At 41.6% G+C, this 12,906-nt stretch overlaps 1 protein-coding gene across 4 annotated transcripts in view; it reads right to left on the reverse strand.

Moving 5' to 3' along the window:
* EHHADH (enoyl-CoA hydratase and 3-hydroxyacyl CoA dehydrogenase) overlaps positions 1-9,469 on the reverse strand; it is a 48,051-nt gene extending 38,582 nt beyond the window's left edge. Inside the window, exons 1-2 of one of the 4 annotated variants that reach the window (XM_032875562.1) lie at positions 9,349-9,469; positions 4,137-4,240 (exon numbers count right to left, since the gene is read on the reverse strand). In XM_032875562.1, the coding sequence (XP_032731453.1) occupies positions 4,137-4,240; positions 9,349-9,422 (178 nt within the window). In that variant the 5' untranslated portion in view covers positions 9,423-9,469. Of the gene's footprint in view, positions 1-4,136; positions 4,241-9,012; positions 9,106-9,203; positions 9,222-9,348 lie in introns of those variants that run through there. The other 3 variants (XM_032875563.1, XM_032875566.1, XM_032875565.1) reach the window with 3 other exon arrangements.
* Positions 9,470-12,906: the final 3,437 nt, after the last annotated feature.

Genomic DNA, 12,906 nt, shown 5'->3' on the forward strand with positions numbered 1-12,906 from the left:
ACATACCTCCTTCCACTTGCAGCATAAGGTTAGTATTATTATCCCATTTTACAGAAACCAAGGCACAGATAAGAGTACAGTGATTTCACTGTTTAACTGTGTATTTCTGGCATATAGAAATGTAACTAATTTTTGGATATTGATTGTATATCCTGCAAAATTCTCATATTAATTCTAGTAGTTTTCTAATAGATTATTTTTATTTCCTGCAAACACTATCATATCTTGTGAATAATGAAGTTTCATTTTTTCCTTTCCAATCCCTATAACTCTCATTTGTTTTTCTGGCCTTACCGGGCTGGCCAGGGCCTGAAGCACAATGTCAAACAGAAATGGTGATAGCAGCTAGCCATGTCTTGTTCCTTTCTCAGAAGGAGAGCTTTCAGTTTATCATTTTATTTGATGTTTGCTGTAGATTTTCCAAAATGGATTAAGACATTTTCTTTCTATACCTAGTTTACCAGGAATTTTTATTTTTAGTACATGTAAGATGTTATCAAATGTTTTCTTCTGCATTTCTTAAAAAAAAAGAATCACATGTTTTTTCTTTTCCAATCTTTTAATAGAATGAAATAAATTAATCTTCTAATGTTCAACCAATCTGGTACTTCTGGGGGAAAAGTTGATGTCTTCTACTTTCTATACTTTGTTAGATTCAATTTTATAATATATTGCTCAAGATTTTTTATATCTAGATTTGTGAATGAAACTGGCCTTTCATTTTGCTTTTTTTTTTTCCCCATTGCAAATTTCATTCACAAATTTTGCTTTTTCATATAGGCCTTGACAGGTGTTGGTACCAAGGTTATGCTAGTCTCACATAATGAATTGGAAAGTGTATTGGATTGAACCTATGACACTTACTTTATTTGGAAATAGGGTCTTTGGAGATATAATTGAGTAATAATGAGGTCGTACTGGATAAGCATGGATCTGTCTCAGCTCAGGGAAGTCTGGACACAGGGGAGAGGGCCGTGGGAGAGAGACAGGGATAGGAGTGAGAGAGTAACAAGCCAGGGAACACCAAGTGTTGCCAGCAACCACAGAAGCGAGAGGACACCAAGGAAAGATTCTTCCTAGAGCTTCCAGAGTAAGAATGGTCTTGCAGATATCTTGACTTTGAACTTCTACCCTCCAGAACTATGAGAGAACAGATTTCTGTTGTTTTCAGTCACCTAGTTTAAGTCATTTGTTACCGCAGCCCTAGGAGACTAATATGGGAAGTGCTCCCTCTTTTTATATTCCCTAAAAAAAAAAAAAATTTGTGTAAAATTAGAATAATATTTTCCTTGACATTTTAGTTAGGGCTTGCCAAGAGTCACCTGCGGCTAGAGTTTATTTTGTGAGATTTTTGATTACTGACTCAATTTCTTTAATGGCTTTCTATTTCCTCATGAGTCATATTGGGAAGCCATAATATTTTCATAATATTTGTGTTATCTTTTTTAATGGCTACAGCATCTGCAGTGATAGCCCATTCACCATTTCTCATGTATATTGTGTCTTCTCTTTTTTTTCTTGATCAGTCTTCTCCAGAGGTTTGTCAATTTTACCAGTCTTTGGAAGAACTAATTTTGACCTAATCTTGAATCACATTTGTTTCTATCTCATTAATTTCTCCTCATTATTCCCTTCCTTCTACTTTATTGGGTCTATTTCACGTCTTGTTTTGTTAGTTGCTTGATACAGATGCTTAGCTCATTATATTTCAGTCTGTTTTCTTTTCTGATAAATACCTTTATGGTTATAAATCTCCTGTTAGTGCCTGGGTGGCTCAGTGGGTTAAAGCTTCTGCCTTCGGCTCAGGTCATGATCAAAGGGTCCTGGGATCGAGCCCCACATCGGGCTCTCTGCTCAGCAGGGAGCCTGCTTCCTCCTCTCTCTCTGCCTGCCTCTCCCCCTACTTGTGATCTCTGCCTGTCAAATAAATAAATAAAATCTTTTAAATAAATAAATAAATAAATAAATCTCCTGTTAACTTTGCTTTAGCTGTATCCTTCAAGTTACATATGTCTCATTTTCTCTTTCATTTAGTTCAAAATATTTTCTAAATTCTTTTATAATTTCTGCTTTGGCTCAGAGATTATTAAGAAATGAATTTAATTTCTAAATGTATGGGTATTTCTAGTTATAGTTTTGTTACTGATTTCTAGTTTAATGACATTGTTGTCAGTGAATGTATTCTAAGTGAAATTTATTGAGACAAATTTAATGAAAGTCTAACAACTCCTAATGCTTTTCTAGAATAATTTTTTCTGTCATTGAGCTCTAACTACATTCTCTCTTTTCTACCTCCTTTCTTACAAAGAAGTAATCAAGTTCTACATAATTGGGATCCCTCTTTCCATGCCACAAAGTCACTATCTTCGGCTCCTGATCTCAACTTTTCAAACAACAAAGTAAGCCATTTAGTAACTGGTTAATGTTCGGCATAGTATTTTAATCTCTCTCAGGCTCATCTTTCTCACCCGTGAATGGAGATTTACTGAGGATTAAAATATAATATGTATAAAAATACTGTTTTCATTATTAATAAGTAAATAACCTATACAACCGGCACACAGTAGGCAAGGTAACTGGTAACTACTATAATGATTAACATTTCTACATTTCTTTATTGTTATGATTCCAATACTTATTTCTTCTCAGGTTTCAATGAACATACATTAAATTCCCTTGGCTGCAGTAAGATCACATAGACCTTCCTATCCACGTGACTTTTGTCAAAGGGCATAAACATATTCAGTGGGGAAAAGGAGAAAAGTTGTCACAAATACCACTGAATCCCTATTTCAGATTCTTTTGCCGTATGTTTTCAATATTTTTGCATCTTCATGGAGTAACCCAGTAAAGACTGTCATGGTCCCTGAGATGGGTGACCTTCAGAAGAAAAATGAACTCCATTTCAAGTCGCTGTGTGAAATAAAAAATAACATTTACTGAACATCTTCTGATATAGGAAGGCACTACACTTCCAGATATACCTCATATAACATCACAAAAACCTGTTAAGATAGATATTACTATCTGCTTTCTTTTTTTAAGATTCTATTTATTTGAAGCCAAACGATGGAAAGAGCCTAGATGTCCATCAGCAGACGAATGGATAAAGAAGATGTAGTATACACACACACACACACTGGAATACTTTGCAGCCATCAAAAAACCCAAACTCTTGCCATATGCAATGATGTGATACAGGGTATTATGCTAAGCGAAATAAGTCAATCAGAGAAAGACAATTATCATATGATCTCCCTGATATGAAGAATTTGAGAAACAAGACAGAGGATCATAGGAGAAGGGAGGGAAAAATGAAGCAAGACGAAACCAGGGAGGGAGACAAACCATTAGAGACTCTTAATCTCAGGAAACAAACTGAGGGTTGCTGGAGTGGAGCAGGGTCGGGGGGATGGGGTAGCTGGGTGATGGACATTGGGGAGGGTATGTGCTATGGTGAGCGCTGTGAGTTGTATAAGACTGATGAATCACAGATCTGTACCCCTGAAACAAATAATACATTATATGTTAATTTAAAAAAAGATTCTATATATTTGAGAGAGAACAAAATGAGAAAGCGAGAGAGTGCACAAGCTTGTGGTGGGGGGCAGCGGGGAGGGCAGAGGGAGAGGGACAAACAGACTTCCCGCTGAGCAAGGAGCCTGCTATGGGGCTCAATCCCAGGACCCTGGGATAATAACCTGAGCCAAAGGCAGATGCTTAACCAACTGGACCACCCAGGTGGCCCTACTATCTACCTTCTAAATAGAGAAATTGAGGTTCAGGAGATAACAGGGATTTGCCCAAGCTCCCATAGGGTGGAGCTATATGTAGAGCAGGTAAGTACCAACATACCTGCTAGTGGTTAGTGTTAGTATATATTAGCAGGTATAACACCCAGCAAGCCTGGCACTAAATGTCTTCCAAAGGCCAAATCCAATATAAAGCAGAGTAAGATCAGAATCTTCTCTGGGTCTCCTTGTGACTGTGTCTCTACAATGTTTCTCATTCCCACTCAAGTCTCCCATATCCTTTACCCGCCCTATGGCATTACCCACAGAGACAGCTCATGCACTATCGGTCTCAGTTTGTGGCTGGTTTCCGGAGACAGCAGGGGAGGGTTAGAGACTGGTTACCTGCAGAGAATTTGCCATCTGCTCCACAAATCACAATGGCTTTTACTGTATGGTCTGTTAGAGCTTTCTGCAGTCCCGCTTTTATTCCATGGAGTACAGTTGTACTAAAAGAAAAAAAAAAAACACATGAGGCATTAGAATGGAGAGGAGAAGGGAGTTGAGGGAAATTGGAAGGGGAAGTGAACCATGAGAGACTATGGACTCTGAAAAACAATCTGAGGGTTTTGAAGGGGCGGGGGTGGGAGGTTGGGGGAACCAGGTGGTGGGTATTGGGGAGGGCACATATTGCATGGAGCACTGGGTGTGGTGCAAAAACAATGAATACTGTTATGCTGAAAAAAAATAAAAAAATCTTTAAAAAAGGAATTTAATTTCTACCATCTCAGTGTTTTTTTTTCCTTTTCTAACAATGAAAAATGAAACATACACACAATGGATAAAAACCTTAGTTACTTACTCTTCAGTTTTCACTAATTTAATCAACTGATAATATGTATGTCAGGGTGCCTGGGTGGTTCAGTCGGTTAAGAGTCTGCCTTCAGCTCAGGTCATGATCCCAAGATCTGGGATCGAGCCCCGCATTGGGCTCCCTGCTCGGTGGGGAGCCTGCTTCTCCCTCTCCCTCTGTCCCTCTGCCCCACTCATGTTCTCTCTCTCTCACTCACTCTCTCTGTCTCAGATAAATAAAAATCTTAAAGAAATAATATATATTTCAACTTTGAATTAAGCATGAAGCTAAATAAATGAAAAAACTTTTTTAAAAATACTATTTTCCTGAACTTTGTTTTAACTTTGACCACTTAGAAGCAGCACTCATCAATTTTAAAATATTATTGTACACCCTCTATGTACAAGAAAAGGAGTTTACAACATTCTAGGAAACAACAAAATATCACACCATATGCTGTAATAAAAGTACAAAGAAAGTGATGTGGACATTTACAAAGAGAAGAACTTACAATTTGTCATCCTAGCAAAATATAAGAAAACTGAAATAGTCTAAAAGAAACAACCTAAGAGGTGTCAGGGGTTCAAGTCACCCCAAATATCCAACCCTTCCCACTTTCTTTCAAATATGACGCATCTAGTTTTTAGCTGCATACGTGACTGCCCAAAGTGAAGACTACATTTTCTGGACTGTTATGCAGTAAAGCCAGTGTAAGGCATTAAATCCTGGACAATAAGATGATAATTTAAGAGTCCTTAAAGGATTGGGAATGCTTTTCTCTTTTCCTTTTCTGGCAGGAATGGGGAGGTGATGGCTAGATCATGAGCAGCCATCATGGACCAAGAGGTGGAAGCCATGTATTGAGGATGGCAGAGCAAGAAATAAACAGACGGGGTCGCTGATGACTGTGGAGCAGTCATACCATTCTAAGACACTGCTGTGAAAGAAATCAACCTTTCCTTGTTTAATCCACTACTCTTTTGAGTTTTCTGTCTCTGACAGCTGAAACCAATACTAACTAATTTAAGAGGCAAAGGCAAAGTCTGAGAAAGAAAAGGCATGTAACAGACTGCTACATTTCCTTAATGAGGGAGTCATCTACAGAAGAGAGTCAAGATTAAATGAGTCTGCTGAAGGAAAAGAGAGCTGAAGGTAAATCCTCTGGATACACCCTCATTGAAGAAGTGGGAGAGGCTCAGCAGAGTGATTTAGTACCAAGGGAGCCCAAAGTCACAAAGATCAAGAGAAGAGAATTTGCCAAGAAGTAGAGGATCAATGAGTGTCAAGGGTTGGAGAAGGAGGAGAACCTAGGAAATGTGATGAGGAATTGCTTAAAGGAAAAACGACAGAACCAGAGTCCAATTTTGCACTGGAATTCTAAGCATTCTGGGTAAAATATCTATTCTAGCATATAGGATGAAAAAGAAAAAAAAAACTTAAACAATTTTTTTTAAAAAAACCAACAAACTGCTAGAAAAGCGAAATTGCTCAGATCAACAACTATGAGTGAAAATGTCAGGAAATAAAGGAGATACTGGTATATATTAACTCCTTTTTGCCTAGTTATTTTTCATCATTTAACCTAGATGACACCAGACAAAACCTCTTGGCTTTGACTGGCTAATTAGAAACCAAATCTACTAGGAGTACCTGGGTTCTGTGGGTTAAGCACCACTCTTGATCTCGGCTCAGGTCATGATCTCAGGGTCATGGGACTGAGACCCCCACACAATCTCCCCCACACCACCACATCCAGCCCCACATGGAGTCCCGAGTTGGCTCAGTGCTCAGAAGGGAGTCTGCTTGAGATACTCTCTCTCTTTCCCTCTGTCCCTCCCCCTGTGCTCGCTCATTCTCTCTCCCCCTCTCTCCCTAAAATAAATAAATAAATCTTAAAAGAAGGAGGAGGAGGTGAAAAGGAAGGAGGAGGAGGAAGAGGAGGAGGAAAGGAAGGACGGACAGAAGGAAGGAAGAAAGGAAGAAACCAAATCTGCTAATGAGATTTGGACCCATCCAGAACACTCAGAAGTTCAAAAGGCAAATATTTCCTCTGGGTAAATAATGGTTGCAAAAGTAGCCAAAATCAGTGCCACTGAGGACAAGAGGCTAGCTTCCCCCCTTTCAACCAAACTCTACTCTTTTACCTCTTACGGTCTCCCTAATTTTGCAAAAATCAAACACAGGGAAATGAAAATGGCTGTAAACAGGCACAGCTTTACCAGATTCAATCCGACAAAGGGACCACAGCCTTGTAACAATGAGTTTACATGGGTTATGAAATAATTTTCTCTGGCGCCTGGCCAGCTCAGGTGGTTAAGCCATTGCCTTCGGCTCAGGTCATGATCCTGGAGTCCTGGGATGGAGTCCCGGAATTAAGTCCTGAATCGGGCTCCCAGCTCCATGGGGAGTCAGCTTCTCCCTCTGACCTTCTCCCCTCTCATGCTTTCTCTCTCTCTTAAATAAAATAAATAAATAAAATATTTTTTAAAAAGAACTTCTTAAAAAAACAAGACAAAAGAAATTATTCTCTCCCTTTAATATTGTCTAAGAGTGGAGAAATTTGAGTCTAGAGTAAAGATAACATTTTCATGAGTGCTGAGCAAAGCTCTTTAGCTTCTGTGGCTTTAGGAGGTCTTTCATGTGACAGTTTTTTTAAATCCAAAGGTCATCATATTAAGTTTGTAGCTTGTGACCAGCATTTTTTAAATCAAAGAAGTAGAAAAGAAGAGAAAAATAGAATATGACAAACCAAACACCATGTAAGGATAAGGGTTCTGTTTTGGGAGGTTTTCGGGGGGGGGGGGCTGTTTGTTTGTTGTTTGTTTGTTTCTGCCCAGTACAGAGCTTGAAGTCACAACCTGCTCCCCCAGATTAAGACCTGGGCTGAAATCAAGAGGCAGACACCTAACAGACTGAGCCACCCAGGCGCCCCATAAGGATAAGTTTTGTTTGTCCTACACTTTAGGATCTTCAGCATAGGTAAATTTCACCACAACCTTAGAAGGTAGATACAAACTTTTCTCTTGCAGGGTGGGGGCGGGGGTGGGGAAGGGGCAGGCTAAATATGAGAAATGCTTAAAATCACTATGAGAAAATATTTCTAGTTATGGGTATAAGACTGTGAAACTTTTTCTCCAAGTTCGTGATGGGCATGGTTTGGCATTATGAGCAGAGGCTGACGCAGAGTCCTAATGTCTACTACCTTTAACTAAAACACAGACAAGTCCAAAATGGATATGTAATCATATCACTTACATTTTTCATCATCAAAACCGAAATAACAGATATTTTGCTTTTTTTTTCTGAGAATGGCAAGAAACTGGACATATTCTTGTTATGATTTTATTCCTGCATCTCTTTTGTATTATTAAATGCAATAACTTTATTAAAAATAAGAATTATTCTAATACTTATGATAAAATGAAATCTGATGACACTAAGATAAAAATTCAGTTAAAATTAGCAGGCCTCCTCATTCCAGTCTCTCTCTCTCCTTTTTTTCTATTAATATGTAATGTATTATTGGTCCCAGGAGTACAGGTCTGTGAATCATCAGTCTTACACAATTCACAGCCCTCACCATAGCCCATACCCTCCCCAATGTCCACAACTCAGCCACCCTATCCCTACCCCGAGCCCCAGCAGCCCTCAGTTTGTTTTGTGAGATTAAGAGTCTCTTGTGGTTTGTCTCCCTCCCATCCCATCTTGTCTCATTTTTCCCCCTCCCTTCCCCCCACCTCGCCTCTCAAATTCCTCATATCAGAGAGATCATATGATGTTTGTCTTTCTCTGATTGTCCAGTCTCTTTTTGCTCCAGTGGTATGTCCTAAGGATGTTGACCAAAGGTCTTTCTGCTTGTTTTATATATTCTTCGTAAATTATAATTTCTGCTAATCCTACTCTCTGAGAATGGGGGGCTCTTTCCTGGTGTGATGGATCACCATCCTTTTAACAAAGATATGCAAGAACCAAATGTATATAATTAAACATTTTTTAAAATAAAAACCACCAGTTTTGAAAGCACGGCTGTTTAAGTACACGGCACACATCTGTGTGAAAGTTTACCAAGGAAGGTGCTCCACGATGAAATTAAAGAAGGTAACTGCACAGTCGTTTTTTGGGAAATGCTACTTAATGCGCTTTCTCCAAACATATCTTCCAGTGAAACACCAAGGCCTTCAGTTTAGAACAGATCAGAAGAAAGAACTTTGCATTTCTCTGCCACATCACAATTCACCTGTTCTCACTGACTTGGAATTAATGAGGACCTTTGTTTGTTTGTTTGTTTGTTTATTTATTTATTTATTTTTCCCACAAATGTGAAGCCACCTTCTCATCGGCTTTTTAAATCTTTCAGTCACACATTGGTAGGGTGGCCTGGACTTGGGGCTGGGAAGTGAGGGATCAGGGTCCGGCCAGCATTGTTACCTTTGGAACAGAACATACACTCGAGAAGTCAAAGCGGCTAACAAGCAGAAGGGCTGAGCACGAAGCTGGCACGGGGGATCCGGTCCGAGCCCAGCTCCCCCACTTAGTAGCCATCTGCCTGTCTCTGAGCCTCAGTTTCCTCACTAGCGAAACCGCGATCAGAGTTCGCAGCGAACGTTCACAAAGCTAACCGAAGCACCAGGCCGCGCCGCGCGCCGCCGCTCCGTCTGTGCCAGTGTCTTTCTGCGTTCAAACCAGCCGCGGGGTGAAAGCCTCGGAGCGGGCAGGCGGCGAAGGGCTCGCCGTCCGCGGGCCGGAGGCGACCGAGCCGGTTACCTGATGGCGTTGACCGGCGGGTTTCGGAGGCGGATCAGCGCCAGGCAGTTCCGCAACCGCTTGTACTCCGCCATGTCTCCTCGCTCGCGAAAGTCGCCTCCGTCTCCCACTGCTAGGCTCTGCCGCGTTCCCCCCACCCCGCGCGGGTCCGGCCCCGCGAGGAGGTGCGGCCTCAGGGCCAATGCGAGCGGGGCGCCGCCTCCCGCCGCCAGTCCTCCCACCTGCTTCTCCTCCTCCACGACCCCAGCCCCGCTCTCGGCGGGTGCTTGTGCTCTCGTTCTCTGTGCTGGTTCCTAGCACGACGTGGATGAAAGAGGACGGCGGAAGAAGGGTGCAACCGTAAGCAAGTCCAGGTTTGCAACGCTGCCTTCTCTGGACAACTTCTGAGTTCGCCAAGCTGGCGGAGCTGTCCTCATCAGTTTTCATCTTCATGATCCTTCTTAACAGGGATAGATACCTGGGGTCTTGCCATTCAGGTGATAGGACACAGGCGTGGGACATGAAATACACGCACCATGAATTTGACTTAAACCGGTATGGGACCAACCACTTACAGAACAGTAATTTTATCTGTCTCATTTTAACGGCGCAGCCTAGTGAAATGTGTGGGTATCTTGTCTGCCCTAACCTTCTCTTTCTTTAAAAAAAAAAAATTCCCGGGGCACCTGGGTGGCTCAGTGGGTTAAGCCTCTGCCTTCGGCTCAGGTCATGATCTCAGGGTCCTGGGATGGAGCCCCGCATCGGGTTCTCTGCTCGGCAGTGAGCCTGCTTCCCCCTCTCTCTGCCTGCCTCTCTGTCTACTTGTGCTCTCTCTCTCTCTGTCAAATAAATAAATAAATAAAATCTTTAAAAAAAAAAAATTCCCCCATGGGGCGCCTGGGTGGTTCAGTGGGTTAAAGCCTCTGCCTTGGGATCAGGTCATGATCTCAGGGTCCTGGGATCGAGCCCCGCATGGGGCTCTCTGCTCAGCGGGGAGCCTGCTTCCCTCCCTCTCTCTCTCTGCCTACTTGTGATCTCTGTCAAATAAATAAATAAAATCTTTAAAAAAAATTCCCCCAGTTTTGTTGGGATATAATTGACATACATCACTATAAAGTCAAAGGTATACCCCCATAAAGACTCACATCGATTGGAAAATGATTGCCGCAATAAGTTTAACAACCGGCACCTCATATAGATAAAAAAATAGACAAAAGGGGGGGGGACATCTTTTCTTCTTCTGCCATTCCTAAGCATCGTGATTTCTAATCATTCATCCTCGAATTGAGCAGCTATTAAAATAACCCAGACCCAGCCCCTTCCCTCCAAAAGCACACCACCAAAACAAGGTTTTTCTAGATGCCATCAGCTCTGGTGGTCCTCCCAGTCAGTCCATCAGACGGTCAGAAGGCAGTCTGGAAGTTTCAGAGGAAAACAAAATGAAAAAATGGAATGCTTTTGTTCACTGGTGTTTCACAAATCTCAGCAATGATAAGGGACTATTTTCATATTCTTTTACCTCTTGGGAATAAAACCAGGTTCTAAGTCTCAAGAAAGTAGTATTGGCTTGAAGCCCTGGGAACAAGCAGCAGTCTGAATGTATCCAACCCATCACAGACAGCCAATCTAGCAAGGACAGCCCTCATTTCCAATAGCCAGCCAATCACATACAATGCAGTGCACGCCTCTCTGTGTCAAAATCCGACAAAAGCCAGCTTCTACAGGTGAAATCCATCTCTGGTGCCTCTGAAAATTTGCCAACTTCTCAACTCCATCTTGCTAAAAAACATGATATAAGATCAACAGTCGGCTCTGTTTCTCTTTCTGGAGAAACTTCATGAGCCACCTAGCTTTCCTTATTCCAGGAAGTGACAGATTCAGCTTCATCTTCTTATTCCAAATACTGGTCTCTAGGGGAACAACTCCACAGAGGCCTCCTAGCAACCTTGAGTGTCTCCACGAAGGCCATATAGGCAAGACTGAATAGCTCTGAACAGCCTGAAGTTGTTCTTGGATCAAGAGTTGATAAGCATGGTGTGGAGTTGTCTCAAGGCAGGTTCTCACATCTACCTTGGAGGTGTGAGCCATAGGTCATTTCTTATCTAGTTCCCCAGTTTTAGTTGACTGCAGAACTTTCTCCCTGGTGCAAGCTGCTAACTTCTATGTGAATCTATAGAACTGCTTGACAGTAATTTAGAGTTGGCTCTTCACCAGGGAAGGACTAAGGTAAGCAAGCAAGGCACCCAGTGGGCAAAATGTAAGAGGGCACTCACTCTCAGTATCCTACACCTGCCCACCCCGCCCTTTTCCTCAGTAACAGAGCAACTCACTGTTCCTGTGATCTGTTATCTAGCCTCTCCTGGTTGGTGTCATCCTATGGGACCAGGGATAGGGAAGGTGACACCAAGCGGATCTTTCACTTGTCTGTGTAAATAATAAACTGTCTAAATCCATTCAGTATCCTTACAGATCAAACCTATGGAAGTGTGGCAAGCCAGTCTAGCAAGCGCCACCATGCTGCCAATGACAGACCACCTGACCATTTGATAGTCTCTTGAGCATTGCGATGAATTATGTTCTCGAGTTGTCTTCTCATTTGTCCCAAGAAGTGCTACTTCACAGGGTGTCATTCCTCTTGGCTAGTGTACTTTGGCATCAACGGCATGTTGAATGTTAGCTTTGCTTAATTATGTCTCTTTCACTGTTGTGTTGCAACTAATGAAAATAGATCAGTTAATCAGAAGGTGTGTGTGTGTGTGTGTGTGTGTGTTTAAGTAAACTCTACGCCCAATGTGCCCAAACTCAGGACCCTGAGATCAAGTGTTGCATACTCTAGAAGAGGTTTTAAAATTATAAGACAAATAAAAGAATGTAAATATAGAACTTTTGTGTGCTAGATCATGCAGATATGTACTCACAATAAGAACAGAGATGCCTATCTACTTGATTTGTGTTGTAAAACTTTATTCAATAGTGGCATAAAGCCATCAGGGCTGACTTCTCTGGTAAACCAATCTGATTGTTCTGGAACAATTGCTTTCCAGCTGGAGTGATAAAATCTCTCACATGTTCTCTTCCATGTGCTTCCCCCTTTCACTGTGGGACATAAATGGGCACAAGACCTCAGAGAAGGAGGGAGCCACAGATAGAAGCAGCCTGACTTCTCAAATGAACTTGTGTGACAGACTGGCCTGCTGACTAGAACCAACATGGAATAGAAATAAACAAATGTGGGTCTCTTTGTTAAGGAATTTTAACCTGTCCTATCTAATACAATGAAGAAATGGGCAGTGAATACATTCTTCCACAGTGAAGTTGGCTGACATTTGAGGAGAAAAGCTGCTCACATAAGTACTTGAAATAGATGCGATATAGTGTCTTCACTGTGCCAATAATATTAGCAATGACAATTTCTATAATTTCAAGTGGCTCGCTTAAGTGTTGAGCTTTGGAGAAAACACACACACACACACGGTATTCAGTACCTTCATGATGAAGATAAGCTATCACGATTCCTAAAGAAGTCCCAACTGTGGCAGAAAAACGACTCAGTCATGACAATTAATCTTCACTGATTAA

Source organism: Lontra canadensis, unplaced genomic scaffold, assembly GCF_010015895.1.
Source record: "Lontra canadensis isolate GAN:19392208 unplaced genomic scaffold, GSC_riverotter_1.0 scaffold56, whole genome shotgun sequence".
Lineage (NCBI taxonomy): Eukaryota > Metazoa > Chordata > Mammalia > Carnivora > Mustelidae > Lontra > Lontra canadensis.